General features: G+C 39.6%; 1 protein-coding gene across 1 annotated transcript in view; it reads left to right on the forward strand.

The window, feature by feature from the left end:
* Window positions 1-9570: 9570 nt before the first annotated feature.
* EXOC4 (exocyst complex component 4) overlaps window positions 9571-13048 on the forward strand; it is an 804198-nt gene continuing 800720 nt past the window's right edge. The window contains exon 1 of the mRNA XM_067747055.1: window positions 9571-9729. Coding sequence (XP_067603156.1) covers window positions 9644-9729 — 86 coding nt within the window. The 5' untranslated portion in view covers window positions 9571-9643. The remainder of the gene's footprint in view (window positions 9730-13048) is intronic.

Here is a 13048-nt window from a genome sequence, read left to right on the forward strand (position 1 = left end):
AAAATCAAGTATCTTTGGAAGATTCAGTCTCAGCCTCCTTATATATTATGGTAGAGAGGATGTTTCAACAAATACTGAGCCACTGCTCTGTGGAAAAACTGAGTGTGTAAAAATGAGTTTAACAGTGTTTTTGCACTCTCTTTTGCAAACAAGACCTAAGGAAACAAATACATTCTGTATAACTATCATATTCTCTTGTCATAATTGCTACTAACCAAGAATTAAGGGATCTGTGTTGTGCACGTGTGCCATGCGTAAGTGCTCAGGTGAGCTACTGACCTTGTAACCGAGAAGGACCCTCCGAGGTCCTCCCAGAATAGACACCCACCCCCGTCCTCTGCCTGCCTTTTGTCTGTAGAAAAACTTTAGTCAAAGAATAAATTTAATCAGAGAAATGAGAAAATATAGAAAAAAAGGAAAACAGTCAAGCAAGACAAAATAATAATACTTTAGCCATTAAACAAAGTCACGGACCTTTAGTTCTTCCTCAAGGACTATAGATAATATTCTGAGCCATGTCCTTTGAGCTGTTTTGCAGATACTGAAACCCTCACCAGGTGGGAGAAATTAACTGTATGCTGCCCACGCGCGCACAGGCCTCCAGACTGGTTGGAACCAGAAGGTTGATGATGTTGACTTCCAATTACCTCACCACTGACCAATCAGAAGAATGCCCCTGAGCTGATCACGCCCTGCTCCTTGAACACTGTAAGACTTTTCACTACCCTCTCCAGGGTGGGAGGTGCAGTCTTGAGGGCCTTAGCCCTCTGTGACCGCCCCCGCCCCCCCACTTGCCTGGCAAAGCAATACAGCTATTTCTTTTTTTTGCGGTATGCAGGCCTGTCAGTGCTGTGGCCTCTCCTGCCGCGGAGCACAGGCCCCGGACGGCAGGCCCAGCGGCCATGGCTCACGGGCCCAGCCGCTCCGCGGCATCTGGGATCCTCCCGGACCGGGGCACGAACCCGCGTCCCCTGCACCGGCAGGCGGACTCCCAACCACTGCGCCACCAGGGAAGCCCCAGCTATTTCTTTTACTTCACCCAAAACTCTGTCTCGGAGATTTAAACCAGCACCAGCGTACCGAGGCTGAATTTCGACAATAAACTTTGGCCTTAAAAGGTAAGCAGAATTTTAACCAGGTGAATTGAAAACCATTTTTTCTTAAAAACAACCATATGCTGAGTGTCCTACAAACATATATTATCTTTGAGTATCTCAACAAACCTGAAGCTAGGTAACCACATTTTAACAGGTGTGGTATCTAGGCTCAGAGACATTTTAGGTTGAGCAAAAGTAGGTAGGAAAAAGGGAAATATAAGAATACCTGGTGTGGGACTTCCCTGGTGATGCAGTGGTTAAGAATCCACCTGCCAGTGCAGGGCACACGGGTTTGATCCCTGGTCTGGGAAGATCCCACATGCCACGGAGCAACTAAGCCCACGAGCCACAACTGCTGAAGCCCGCGCACCTAGAGCCCGTGCTCCGTAACAATAGTAGCCCCTAATGGCTGCAACTAGAGAAAGCCCTCACGCAGCAGCGAAGACCCAATGCAGCCAAAAAAAGAATACCTGGAATATTGGGGACATGTCTAGAGAGTAGGGTATAATGGGGAGTGATCGATAAAGGAAGCTGGAAAGATAGCTCGGAGCTGGCTCTCTAGTAAACAATGTGAAAACCATGCTTTGGGCAATGGCAGTCCTTGGAGATTTTTAAGGCAGGAGTAAAAGGATCAGATTCCTGCCTTTTTTGTTTGTTTACAGGAGAGATTTATTAGAAGAAATACTACAGCATATATAAACTACATAAAGTCTTAATTTCTACTCATACAATGGTAGATTTGATGTAATGCATAATAAAATTTTCTTTAATCCATAGTGCAAAGTTTGATCACTAAGTCATTAGTTGATAAGCAAACCTCACAGAACGGCTTCACATCAGCAAAGGCCACAAACGCCATATACATACACGTGTATAGGTAGATATATTTTTGGGGTAAAATTTGTAATATTAAATTAACCATTTAAACGTGTACAGTTTGGTGCCATTTAAGACATGCACATGGTATGCAACACTCTCTAGGTCCAGAACTTTCATCACCTCAAAAGGAAATCGTATACCTGTAGCAGTCACGCCTCACGTTCCCTTCCTCCTGGCTCCCAACATCCACTAATCTGTCTTCTCTCTCTTTGGATTTACCTCTTCTGGATACTTCATATAAAAGAAATCAGACATATATGACCTTTTGTCTGGCTTCTTTCACTTAGCATAATGTTTTTGAGATTCATCCAGGTTGTAGAATCTATCAGTACTTCATTTCTTATTATGGATGAATAATATTCCATTGTATGTGTATATACCACCTTTGGTTTATCCATCTGTCCACTGATGAACATTAAGGTTGTTTCCACTTTTTGGATATTGTGAATAGTACTGCTATGAATATTTGTGTACAAGTTTTTATTTGAACACTTGCTTTCAATTCTTTGGCATAGGTACCTATGAGTAGAATTGCTGGGTCATGTTGAATTTTATGTTTACATTTTGGAAGAACCACAAAACTGTTTTCCAAGCAGCTGCAGTATTTTATATTCTCATAGGTAATGTACTAGGGTTCCATTTCTCCACAGACTTGCCAACACTTATTTTCTTTTTTCAAAAAATTTTAAATCATGGCCGTCCTAGTGGGTGTGAAGTGGTATCTCATGGTGGCTTCGATTTGCATTTCCTTAATGACTAATGGTGTTGAGCATCTTTTCACATGTGTGTTGGCCATTTGTACATCTCCTCTGGAGAAATGTGTATTCAGAAACTTTGCTTGTTAAAAACACTGGATTGTCTTTTTGTTGCTGAGTTGTAAAAGTTTTTTATATTTTCTGGATACTAAATTTTTATCAGATATATGGGATTTGCAAATATTTTTTTCCCATTCTGGAGGTTGTCTTTTCAGTCAAGAGATTTTTGAGCCATTTATTGAAACAGGAAACACAGAGAAAGAAGCCAATGAGGATAGAAAGGGGTAGGAGAAGTGGGCTCAGTTGGAGGTGTTGGTTGGGACACCCAGCCAAAGGTATTTGGCTGCACATGGTGCCTGGAACATCCTATGCATTTGGTGTTTGTTGATTGATGGAATCTGGGAGAGAAGCTGGGGACAGTTGCTGCTTTAGCTACAAGCCGTCAGGCTGTATTCCACAGAAACAAAGGACACTCCCCTTTCAACAAAGTTGTCCTTTATTGTTGAAAACACTATTTTTGGCCAACCTCCTAAAACAGAAACTCAAATGAACTTGAAGATTTGGCCACAATTTCCGGATCAGACAGCATAGGCTGAACCATGTTACCGAGAATACGGAAGACAAAATCAACCAGTGAGAGATACAGCCTATTGTAATCTACTTATAATATTTCCCTTCAAATAGAATACAATGTGTGTATATCTTAATCTAAGCTTATATTTATGTAAGATTTATTTGAACCAAAGTAATTGAAGACGCTGATATAAAATTCAAATCCTGTATAAATAAAACAGTTCCTTTTTCCATGATGCATCATTGACTTTTTAAAAAATTAATTAATTAATTTTTGGCTGCATTGGGTCTTCGTTGCTGCACACAGGCTTTTCTCTAGTTGTGGTGAGCAGGGGCTACTCTTTGTTGTGGTGTGTGTGCTTCTCGTGATGCTCAACACAGGCTCTAGGTGCACGGGCTTTAGTAGTTGTGGCACATGGGCTCAGTAGTTGTGACTTTTGGGCTCTAGAGCGCAGGCTCAGTAGTTGTGGCGCACGGGCTTAGTTGCTCCACAGCATGTGGGATCTTCACGGACCAGGGCTCGAACCCGTGTCCCCTGCATTGGCAGGTGGATTCTTAACCACTGTGCCACCAGGGAAGTCCAGCATCATTGAATTTTGCCTTCAGTTTATAATCTGTGTGCTGTGCCTTGATTTACTCGGCCATGCCTAAAGCAGATTTTTATATCTTGGGTGAGCAGGCAATGTTGATGGGGGCATGAAATACCTCCTTTTTAGAATTCTGCCCACATGGCTTATATTATGAGACACTCTTTTTAAAATCCCCTGGATCTGTGCTGGGTGTCCTGCAGACACCCAAGCCTGGCATTATTATTTTTATGAATCTCAGGGAAGCCATTCTGCTGCTGAGCTAGCCTCACTCACACGTTTCATTTATCCACAATAATAAGAATATCAATACCTTGGATTTATATAGAGCCTCTCATCCAGAGGTCAAAGCATTTTAATTTAATTGGCTGTTCCTGTGGCTTTAAGAGCCTCTGGGTATATTTACAAATGTAATAATAAGAAACAGTCTGCCCTGGTTTACAATATAATAGACAGCATAAAATAAGACCTGAACATACACTGCTTCTCACCCTCACTGCACAAACATATCCGATGCCTGGCCATGGGGTTCAGGGTCCTTTCTGAGCAGATCTCCGTGTGTCTCTTTACCCATAATTCCACTTTTTCTCCATGAGTTCTTTACTTTAGTGAAATTATTCTCTTATCATAGGATGCATGTTTTCCCTTTGCTCCTTAACCTGTTATAGAAGGCCCTTCTCCTCCTCAGATGCTTTTTAAGTCTGTACTTTTTTTGTTTTTGGTCCAGCTGACTTATAACCCATCTGTTCCATGAAGACTGACTGCTATAGCATCCTAGCCTTCCTTGCTTATTTCCCATTGAAAAATCTGAAGCATTTATGCTCTTATTCTTTGGGCATTGATGCTGTGGTTTATGGTCATTTCCTTTTCTTTTCTTTCCCTGTATAGCATGTCAGCCCCTCCACGCAGAGCAGTCTATCATCAATGCGTTAGATGTTCATAAACCTTAGCTGGTTCCAAGTAGCCCGGTGAGTTTGGGAGTCTGCGTTGAAGGCTGAAGGTTACAAACAAGCAGACCCACTATGCCTTCTCCTAATTGTATTTTCCCCATTGTTCACAGTTTAGTGCAAGTTTGGAATTAGTTTAGAAGGTCATCTAGAATAGAAACAGTGTTAAAGGCTATGGTTGTCACCTGAAGATGAAAGGTACAATGGTACAAAGATTTCCTGAGGTGGGATGTGAAGGAAGTGGAACAGAGAAGAGAAAACAATTTATTGAATGAAGGTTTAATTGGGGTGTGTTGATTTAATTATCATGTAATTGCATTTCCAGTGTGTAATTAAAGTAGCCCATCATTTTTGATGCTTATCCAATTCTTGCTTTTTAAAAACGAAGTTCTTTTTAAAAATTTCTGTTTATAAAAGTAACACCTATTCAGAGAAAATTTGGAAAACACAGTGAAGTGTTTAAAAAAAAAAACAACAAAAAATTATCTTTTGCTTGCTCCTCAAAACAACTTCATAACACCCAGAGATGTATTTTAAACAAAATTAGTACCGTACTTTAGTAACGACAGCTGATACTTACAAAGTGCTGGTCATGTATACCTCACACAGTCTCACTATAACACTCTAAGGGAAGTAGTATCCTCATGTGCTTTACAGATAAGGAAGCTGAGGCGCGGGAAGATGACGAAACTTGCCTAAGGTAACCTAGCAAGCAAGTGGAGAGCTGGGATCGAATCTGGCCAGTCTACCGCATAAACTACATTCTTTATTTTCTTATTGTGGTAAAATACACATAACATAGGAATGATCATTTTAACCATTTTTAAGCGTATCATTCAGTGGCCTTTAATATTCACAAAATTGTACAACCATCACCATGATTCAGTTCCAGAATATTTTCATCATCTCCAAAGGAACCCTGTGTCTACAAAGCAGCCATTCTCCATCCGCACCTCACCCCAAACCCTGGGACTCACTCATCTACTTTCTGTCTGTATGAATTCACCTAGTCCAGATATTTCGTGTAAACAGAATCATATGCTGCGTGGCCCTTTGTGTCTGGCTTCTTTCATTTAGTACAATGTTTTCAAGTTTCCTTAATGATGTAGCATGATCAGTATTTCATTCCCATTTATAGACGAATAATATTCCATTGGATGAATATGTCACATTTTGTTTATACCTTAGTCACATACCACATATTATACCACATTCATCTATTGATGGACATTTGAGTTGTTTCTGCCTTTTTGCTATTATGAACAATGTTGCTATGAATGTTTTTGTACAAGTATTTTTTTGAGCACCTGTTTTCAGTTCTTTTTGATATATACCTATGAGTGGAATTGCTGGGTCATAGGGTAATTTTATGTTTAACTTTTTGAGGAACCACCAAACTGTTTTCCACAGCTGATGTATCATTTTACATTCCCACCAACAAAGTTTGAAGGTTTTTTTAATCAACATTTTTTCCCCCATTTTAAAAAATTAAAGCCAAACTAGTAGGTGTAAAGTGGTATCTCACTGTGATTTTGATTTGCATTTCCCTGTTGTTAAGCATCTTTTCATGTGTTTGTTGGCCATTTGTATTGATATATCTTCTTTGGAGAAATGTCTGTTCACATCTGTTGCCCAGTTTTTAATTGGAGCTTTTGTCTTTTGCTTTTGAGTTGTAAGAATGCTTTCCATATGTTGGATATAAGACCCTTATCACATATATGATTTGCACATATTTTCTCACATTCTGTGGGTTGTCTTTTTAAAATTTCTTCATAGTGTTCTTTGATGCACAAAAGTTTTAAATTTTGATGAATTCCAGCTTATCTATTTTTCCCTTTGTTGCTGTTGCTTTTGGTGTCATACATAAGAATCCACCGCCAAATCTAAGGTCATAAGGATTTACCCCCTATGTTTTCTTCTAAGAGTTTTATCTCTTACGTTTAGGTCTTTGATGCATTTTGAGTTAAATTTTATGTGTGGTTCAAGGTCTGAATAGGTGGTATCCTCCCCACTCCCAAAATTCATATGTTGACTCCTAACCCTCAGAGGTGGTGGTATTAGAAGGTGGGGGCTTTTGGAGGTGATTAGGGATTAGTGTTCTCATAAACGACACCTCACAGAGATCCCTAGCCTCTTCCACCATGTGAGGGCCCAACGAGAAGGTGCTGGCTAAGCACTAGGAAGAGGGCATTCCCCATGAAACAACCATGATGACACCTTGATCTTGGACTTCCTAAGATTCAGAACTGTGAGAAATAAATTTCTGTTGTTTATAAGCTACCCAATCTGTGGATGGACTAAGACAGTGTCCAACTTCATTCTTTTGCAAGTGGATATCCAGCTTTTCTAGCATCACTTGTTGGAGGGACTATTCTTCTCCCATTGAATAATATTGGCACCCTTGTAGAAAGTCAGTTGATTATAGATGTATGGGTTTATTTCTGGACTTACAATTGTATTCCATTTATCTATGTGCTTATGTTTTTGCAAGTACCACACTTTTGATTACTGTAGCTTTTTGGTAAGTTCTGAAGTCAAGAAGTCTGTGTCCTCCAAACTTGCTATTTTTTTCAAGATTGTTTTGGCTATGTGGGATTCCTTGCAATACCATATAAATTTTAGGACCAGTTTTTCTAATTCTGCAAAAAGACCGTTGAAATTTTCGTAAGGATTGCATTGCATCTGTAGATAGCTTTAGGGAGTATTGACATCTTAATGATATTAAGTCTTCCAGTCCATGAACACAGGATGTCTTTCCATTTATTTAGGCCTTCTTTAATTTCTTTCAGCAAAGTTTTGTAGTTTTCAGTGTATAAGTCTTTCACCTCCTTGGTTAAACTTATTCCTAAGTATTTTATCCTTTTTGATGCTATTGTAAATTGAATTGTTTTGTTAATTTCCTGTTTGGATTGTTTATTGCTAGTGTCTAAAAGCACTATTGATATTTTTGCCTTGCTATTGTGTCCTGCAACCTTGCTGAATTCATTTATTAGCTCTAATAGTTTTTAAAAATTTCTTTAGGATTTCCATATGTACAACCATGTTGTCTACAAATAGAGATGGTTTTACTTCTTCCTTTCTAATTTGAATGCCTTTCATTCTTTTTTTTTTTTTGCCTAATTGTTCTGGCTAGAATTTCCAGATCTTTGTTGAGTACAAGTGGCAAAATGGACATCATTGTCTTGTACCTGATCATAGCTGGAAAGCTTTCAGTTTTTCACCATTGAGTATTAGCTGTGGGTTTTTAATAAACATCCTTTATCACATTGAATAAATTCCCTTCTATTTCTAGTTTTCTGAGTGTTTCATCATGAAAAGGTTGTTGGATTCTGTCAAAAGCTTTTTCTGTATCAACTGAGGTGATCATGTGTTTTTTTCCCTACTGCCTGCATCCTTAGCCACTATGCCCAATTACCCCCCTCTCTCTCTTTCTCTCTCTCTCTCTCTCTCTCTCTCTCTCTCTCTCTCTCTATATATATATATATATATATAAGTTCTTTAATTTTATAGCCTGCTTTTTGCACTTACATCATGAACATCTTCTCTTCATTAAAACTCACTAAAATTGTGATTTCCAATGGCTATATGTTATAATATATCTATCCTCTTGTGGACATTCCATAATTTATTTAATACTTCTGTTTTAAAATTTTCAGTATTTTTTCTGTATCTCTGTTTCTTTAGGATCAAAGTCCCTAGAACTGGAATTATCGGGCCAAAGGCAAGAAACACTAAAAGAAAAAAAAATATATTTCCAACTTATTTAAAAAAAATCACTGTGAACCTCTACCAGCTTATATCTGCCTAATCAAAGCAGTGGACATTCTCTGTGCTTGCTATTTCGTAACTCCAGGACCTCTGAGTCTGCTTTCTATCCGTCTCTGAAGTTCTTTAATCTCTACCTCTACTAAGGAGATCACTCACTGCCTTCCCTCCTTTTCAATATTTATTTTTCTTCTTGTTCCTCGATTTATGCACTTTCTATTCTTACTCTGATCGTTTTTTTAGTTCATCTGCTGAATTAGTGACTAAGCCAGTAGAGTTGAATGCAGGACATATGAAAACTTAACAGTAAAAATATTAATAAAGCACAACTGTGCATCATTACCAACTATATTTTATTTAGCTTGGGAAGAAAAGGAATCTGCAATCTGGTCAGTGTTGCTTTTCGGTTTTTCTGTCTTTTCTTTATCAGTATCCATTTGTGTGTTCCTGCTTGCATGTTTTTTAGGATTACCTGGAAATGTCAAAATAATCGAACTCACGCATTAAACGAATGTATAAACATTTAGTTTTAGAGAATACTAAAGAAAAGCATTTCTGTGTCTATTCATTTTCGCATTTTATTGGATTTTTCTTAACCACCTGTGTTTAAAGTAAAAACTTTGTATATAGACGTCAAGCACCGACCCTACTTAAATACACACCCCACATAAGCACTTTGGCAATGTCAGATAAATTTGATTTAAAAAGTAATAAAATTCTAAAAACAAGGAAACTGGGAAAAAACCCACGATCAGAATAAATATAAATGAAGACATTAGGAGATTTCATCAAGTCGCAACTAGATCAGTTTTTCTGCGCGCCCAGGAAACGCGGAAGAAAACTACAGTACCCAGAATGCTTAGAGCGCGCGTCGGCCCTCGAAACTTGCTGCTTCAGTCCCGCCTCCTTCCTTTACCGATTGGATTATCCAGTTCCGTGACTCTGGACTTTTCTTCTCCCATTGGTGCACTCTCCAGAGGTCAATTACAGAGTTTACCCTCTGTTCTTTCTGGCTCAGCCGCTCTCCACCTTGTACCAAGATGGCGGCAGAAGGAGCTGGTGGGAAATACAGAAGCACAGTCAGCAAAAGCAAAGACCCCTCGGGGCTGCTCATCTCTGTGATCAGGTGAGGGAGGCAGGGTCAGGGGACGGGGGCAGCGGTTCGACCTCCGCTTTGGAAGGGAGAAGGGTTAGCTGGGTTCTACCCTGCTGACCCCTCCCTTCCCTCCTTGCCTCCCCTCAGCCCCTCCCAAGGGCCCCCACAGTTCTGCCTTTTTCTCTGGGGTTGGGCTAGAGGGAGGAGCCCGGCCTCGCAGTGTTTTCCTAATTTAGGGCCAGAGCTTCGCATTAGGGTCCCGGGGCCCTAAAAGCACACTGTTTGGGACTTGGTGGAGAAAGCCAGGTGTGTTCACTTATTCATACATTTACTGATTGATTGCTTTCAGCACCGCTCATTGTGGAAGGCATCTTGTTCCCTGGGCTTCTGGGTGTCAGGCCCCGAAGTCCGGAGACTCCTGTCACGAGTTGCAGACTGTGTTCTCACACGTTGGACACCTCCAACCACCTGTGAATGGCCACAGCCTCAAATACAAGAGCCTGTAGTGAGCTGGTAGAAGGGCTGTGGGTTTGAAAGCACACATCCGTGTTTGATTTTTGTTCTGCCTTCCTATCCCGATCTAGTCTTTAAAAAACAAAACAAAACAAATTTCACGTTATCCTCTATGCATATCATTTTCCCAGACTATATATGGTGGGAGTAGGAGTGGTCGACCTTTTAGAGGTTTTTTTTCTTTAAGTGAAATAAATTATAAGGGTGGAGAACCGTTTCAAACCCATTTCAATAAAATGAAAATAAAAAGAACGGAGGATGCATATCTCTTGTTAGTAAATTGTTCTGACTCTGAAGTTGCTGCTTTGTCTGTCTGTTCAATTTGTATTCTTTGTGTTACCCGTCTTGCAACATTGTATTCATGATTACCTCTTATCCTTAACCTCTACTTCAAATTCTCTGTCAAAGACTGTAGCTTTCCTGGTTGCTTTGGCAACAAGCCTCAAAAAGGAAAACCATTTTAGGCTCATGTTTATAAAATCTGAGCATCCCTGAAGATGTATCTGGTACGTGCCAGTTCTCTTCCGTGTTTCCTTGGACCTGTCATTTTGTCACAAAATAAATTACTTGTTAGTGATAGAGTCCACTGTCCTTTGAAAAGTTTGAATAGTTTAGCTTTATCTTTTTCTATCAACGAGCAGTTGTTTTTCCTTTTTGAATAGTGAATGTTAAAAATTCTCCTTCAATTCCGTTCTGATACGTAACAGGTGTCATTTCTGTACTACATTATGTATTAGCATAACACTATATTTTCATATTCATCCTATTAGCAATAAACAGCATTTATTTTTACAAGCATCTTTTAAATGGAAAAAAGACAATAGGTGGATAAGGGTTTGACCTGAGGACAGGGTAGGAGTATATATGGGGAATAACCAAATCTCATCACTATTTGCAGCCATGGTACCAAATAGTTAAGTGATTAATTTGTTAGACGGATAGTCCACTTTAAAGCATTTAAAAGTCAAAATGATTTAAAGAAGTATAGTGTAATTGTAATGGAAGTGTTACATTTGGTGGATGGGTTATTTAAGTGCCTTGAGACTCATAAATGAAATTCTTAACCATTTATAAAATACTGAATAAAAATATTTCAGGAGGGTCAGCTGTTTCAAAGGGTGGACTATGGGGTTTTGCAGAAGAGGTTCTGCTGTGATGCCGTGCTTTGATGAGGGGATGCATGGTGTTTGGGACTGCGTCTTTTGGAGGCTGCTGCTAACCACAGCTTTTGGTTTTAAGTTTTGCCCCTGGCCCTTTAAAATGGAACTAATTGGGTGGACAGAGTCCTAATTACCTGCCGATGTACTATTTGGACACACAAGGTACCCACACAGCATTTTCCTACTTTTCTGTTGATTCACCCCCCACCCCAACCTTTTGTTTGGTGTGAAGTTGGGGCAGGCAGCCCTTCTAAATAGGAAACAAGCAAGATGGCATTTTGGAGATGTTATTTTATTTTTGTGAGGTCTTGTCAGGTTTTTAATTGGGAAATGTGTCTACCACTTACTGTTAGGTGATTTACTTCCCAATTACATGTGACTCTCTTCTCTTTATGAGTTGGCCTTTAATAGCTGGTTTAATTTGGAAGACAGACTTGGGCTGTGACTTGAGGAGACCTCATTGAAACCTCGGAGCGGAGCTTTTGTGGACAGACTCCGCTCACAGATGTCAAGGAGGTTTGAAGGCAGTTAAAGGCTCACATGGTCATCAACTTTTATGTCTTCACAGAAGTTGGAGTTTCAAAAACTTGGTAAATCCTTTATGGTAGACACCTGTTAAATCCCCTTCCTCCTCAGAGTATTTTGGTCAGCTCTGTATTTAATTCAAAGTAAACTTTGATGAAGGAGTCCACGTTTTGATCAGAACTTTGAACAAACAGCTTTGAGGTCCATGCCACAGACTGTGGCAGGAAGGGAGTGTGGTCACTGTTCAGAGCAGAGTCCTCGGAGTCCTCGGAGTCATCAGGGGATTAGTGTTGATGGAGAGGAGCACTAACTCCTCTCCATCTGAGCCTGTCTCATAATGGTTTTTAGGATTTCCAGCTCTCTTTGTACCCTGGGGAGTCTTGACTCTAGTGATGCAGTACTGTTTGAAAATTACTGTTGGTATATCTGGAAACTAAACACGTATAAACTTTCTGGAAGCCCTGGGGCATCTGGAAGCATATATGGATGTAAGGGGCAAAAGAATTCCCATTTTTTGCTAAACGCACAGAATTGATACCTTGGGAACCCATGTCTAAGTTTCTAACCTCGTGTAATTTTTAGCATTGAAATTTCTTAAAGGCTTTGAGGTATATAGTTTTAATTTGGGGTGATAACGATCAGGTTTTTTCCAAGCCATTTCTTATAGATAAATGTTGTCAGAGTCTTCAGTGGGAGGTTCGGTATAGGTAGTAGAGCCTTACTGTATTATCCATGTAAAGTGACCTTGGACTCATTACTTAAAAACCCCTGTGTCTTAGTTTGTCATTTGTAAAATGGGATAATCATACAATGTGCTCTGGGTTTTCAAAAAATTAAATAAGAGTATGTAAAAGTGCCTCACAGTTTGGCACAGAGAAGGCACCCAAATGTTCATTTCCTCCTTTCCAGGAGCCCCAGCTTCTCTGGTTAGAAAGTTGATTTGAGTAAGTTTGCCAGATAGCAACCAGGATATAATTTTCCGTCAGAAATATCCTTGCTATGTTGACTAGAATGTTTGATGCCAGTTGACAGAATGTTCTCTTTGTAACTAAGAAACCTTGTATAGCTGACTTAAGATGGTAATTCTTTGATAATTTGAGACTCAGCTAAAGAAGCTAGATTTAAATATATCTGTGCTTATGTGTGTATAA

Source organism: Pseudorca crassidens, chromosome 8 (assembly GCF_039906515.1).
Source record: "Pseudorca crassidens isolate mPseCra1 chromosome 8, mPseCra1.hap1, whole genome shotgun sequence".
NCBI lineage: Eukaryota > Metazoa > Chordata > Mammalia > Artiodactyla > Delphinidae > Pseudorca > Pseudorca crassidens.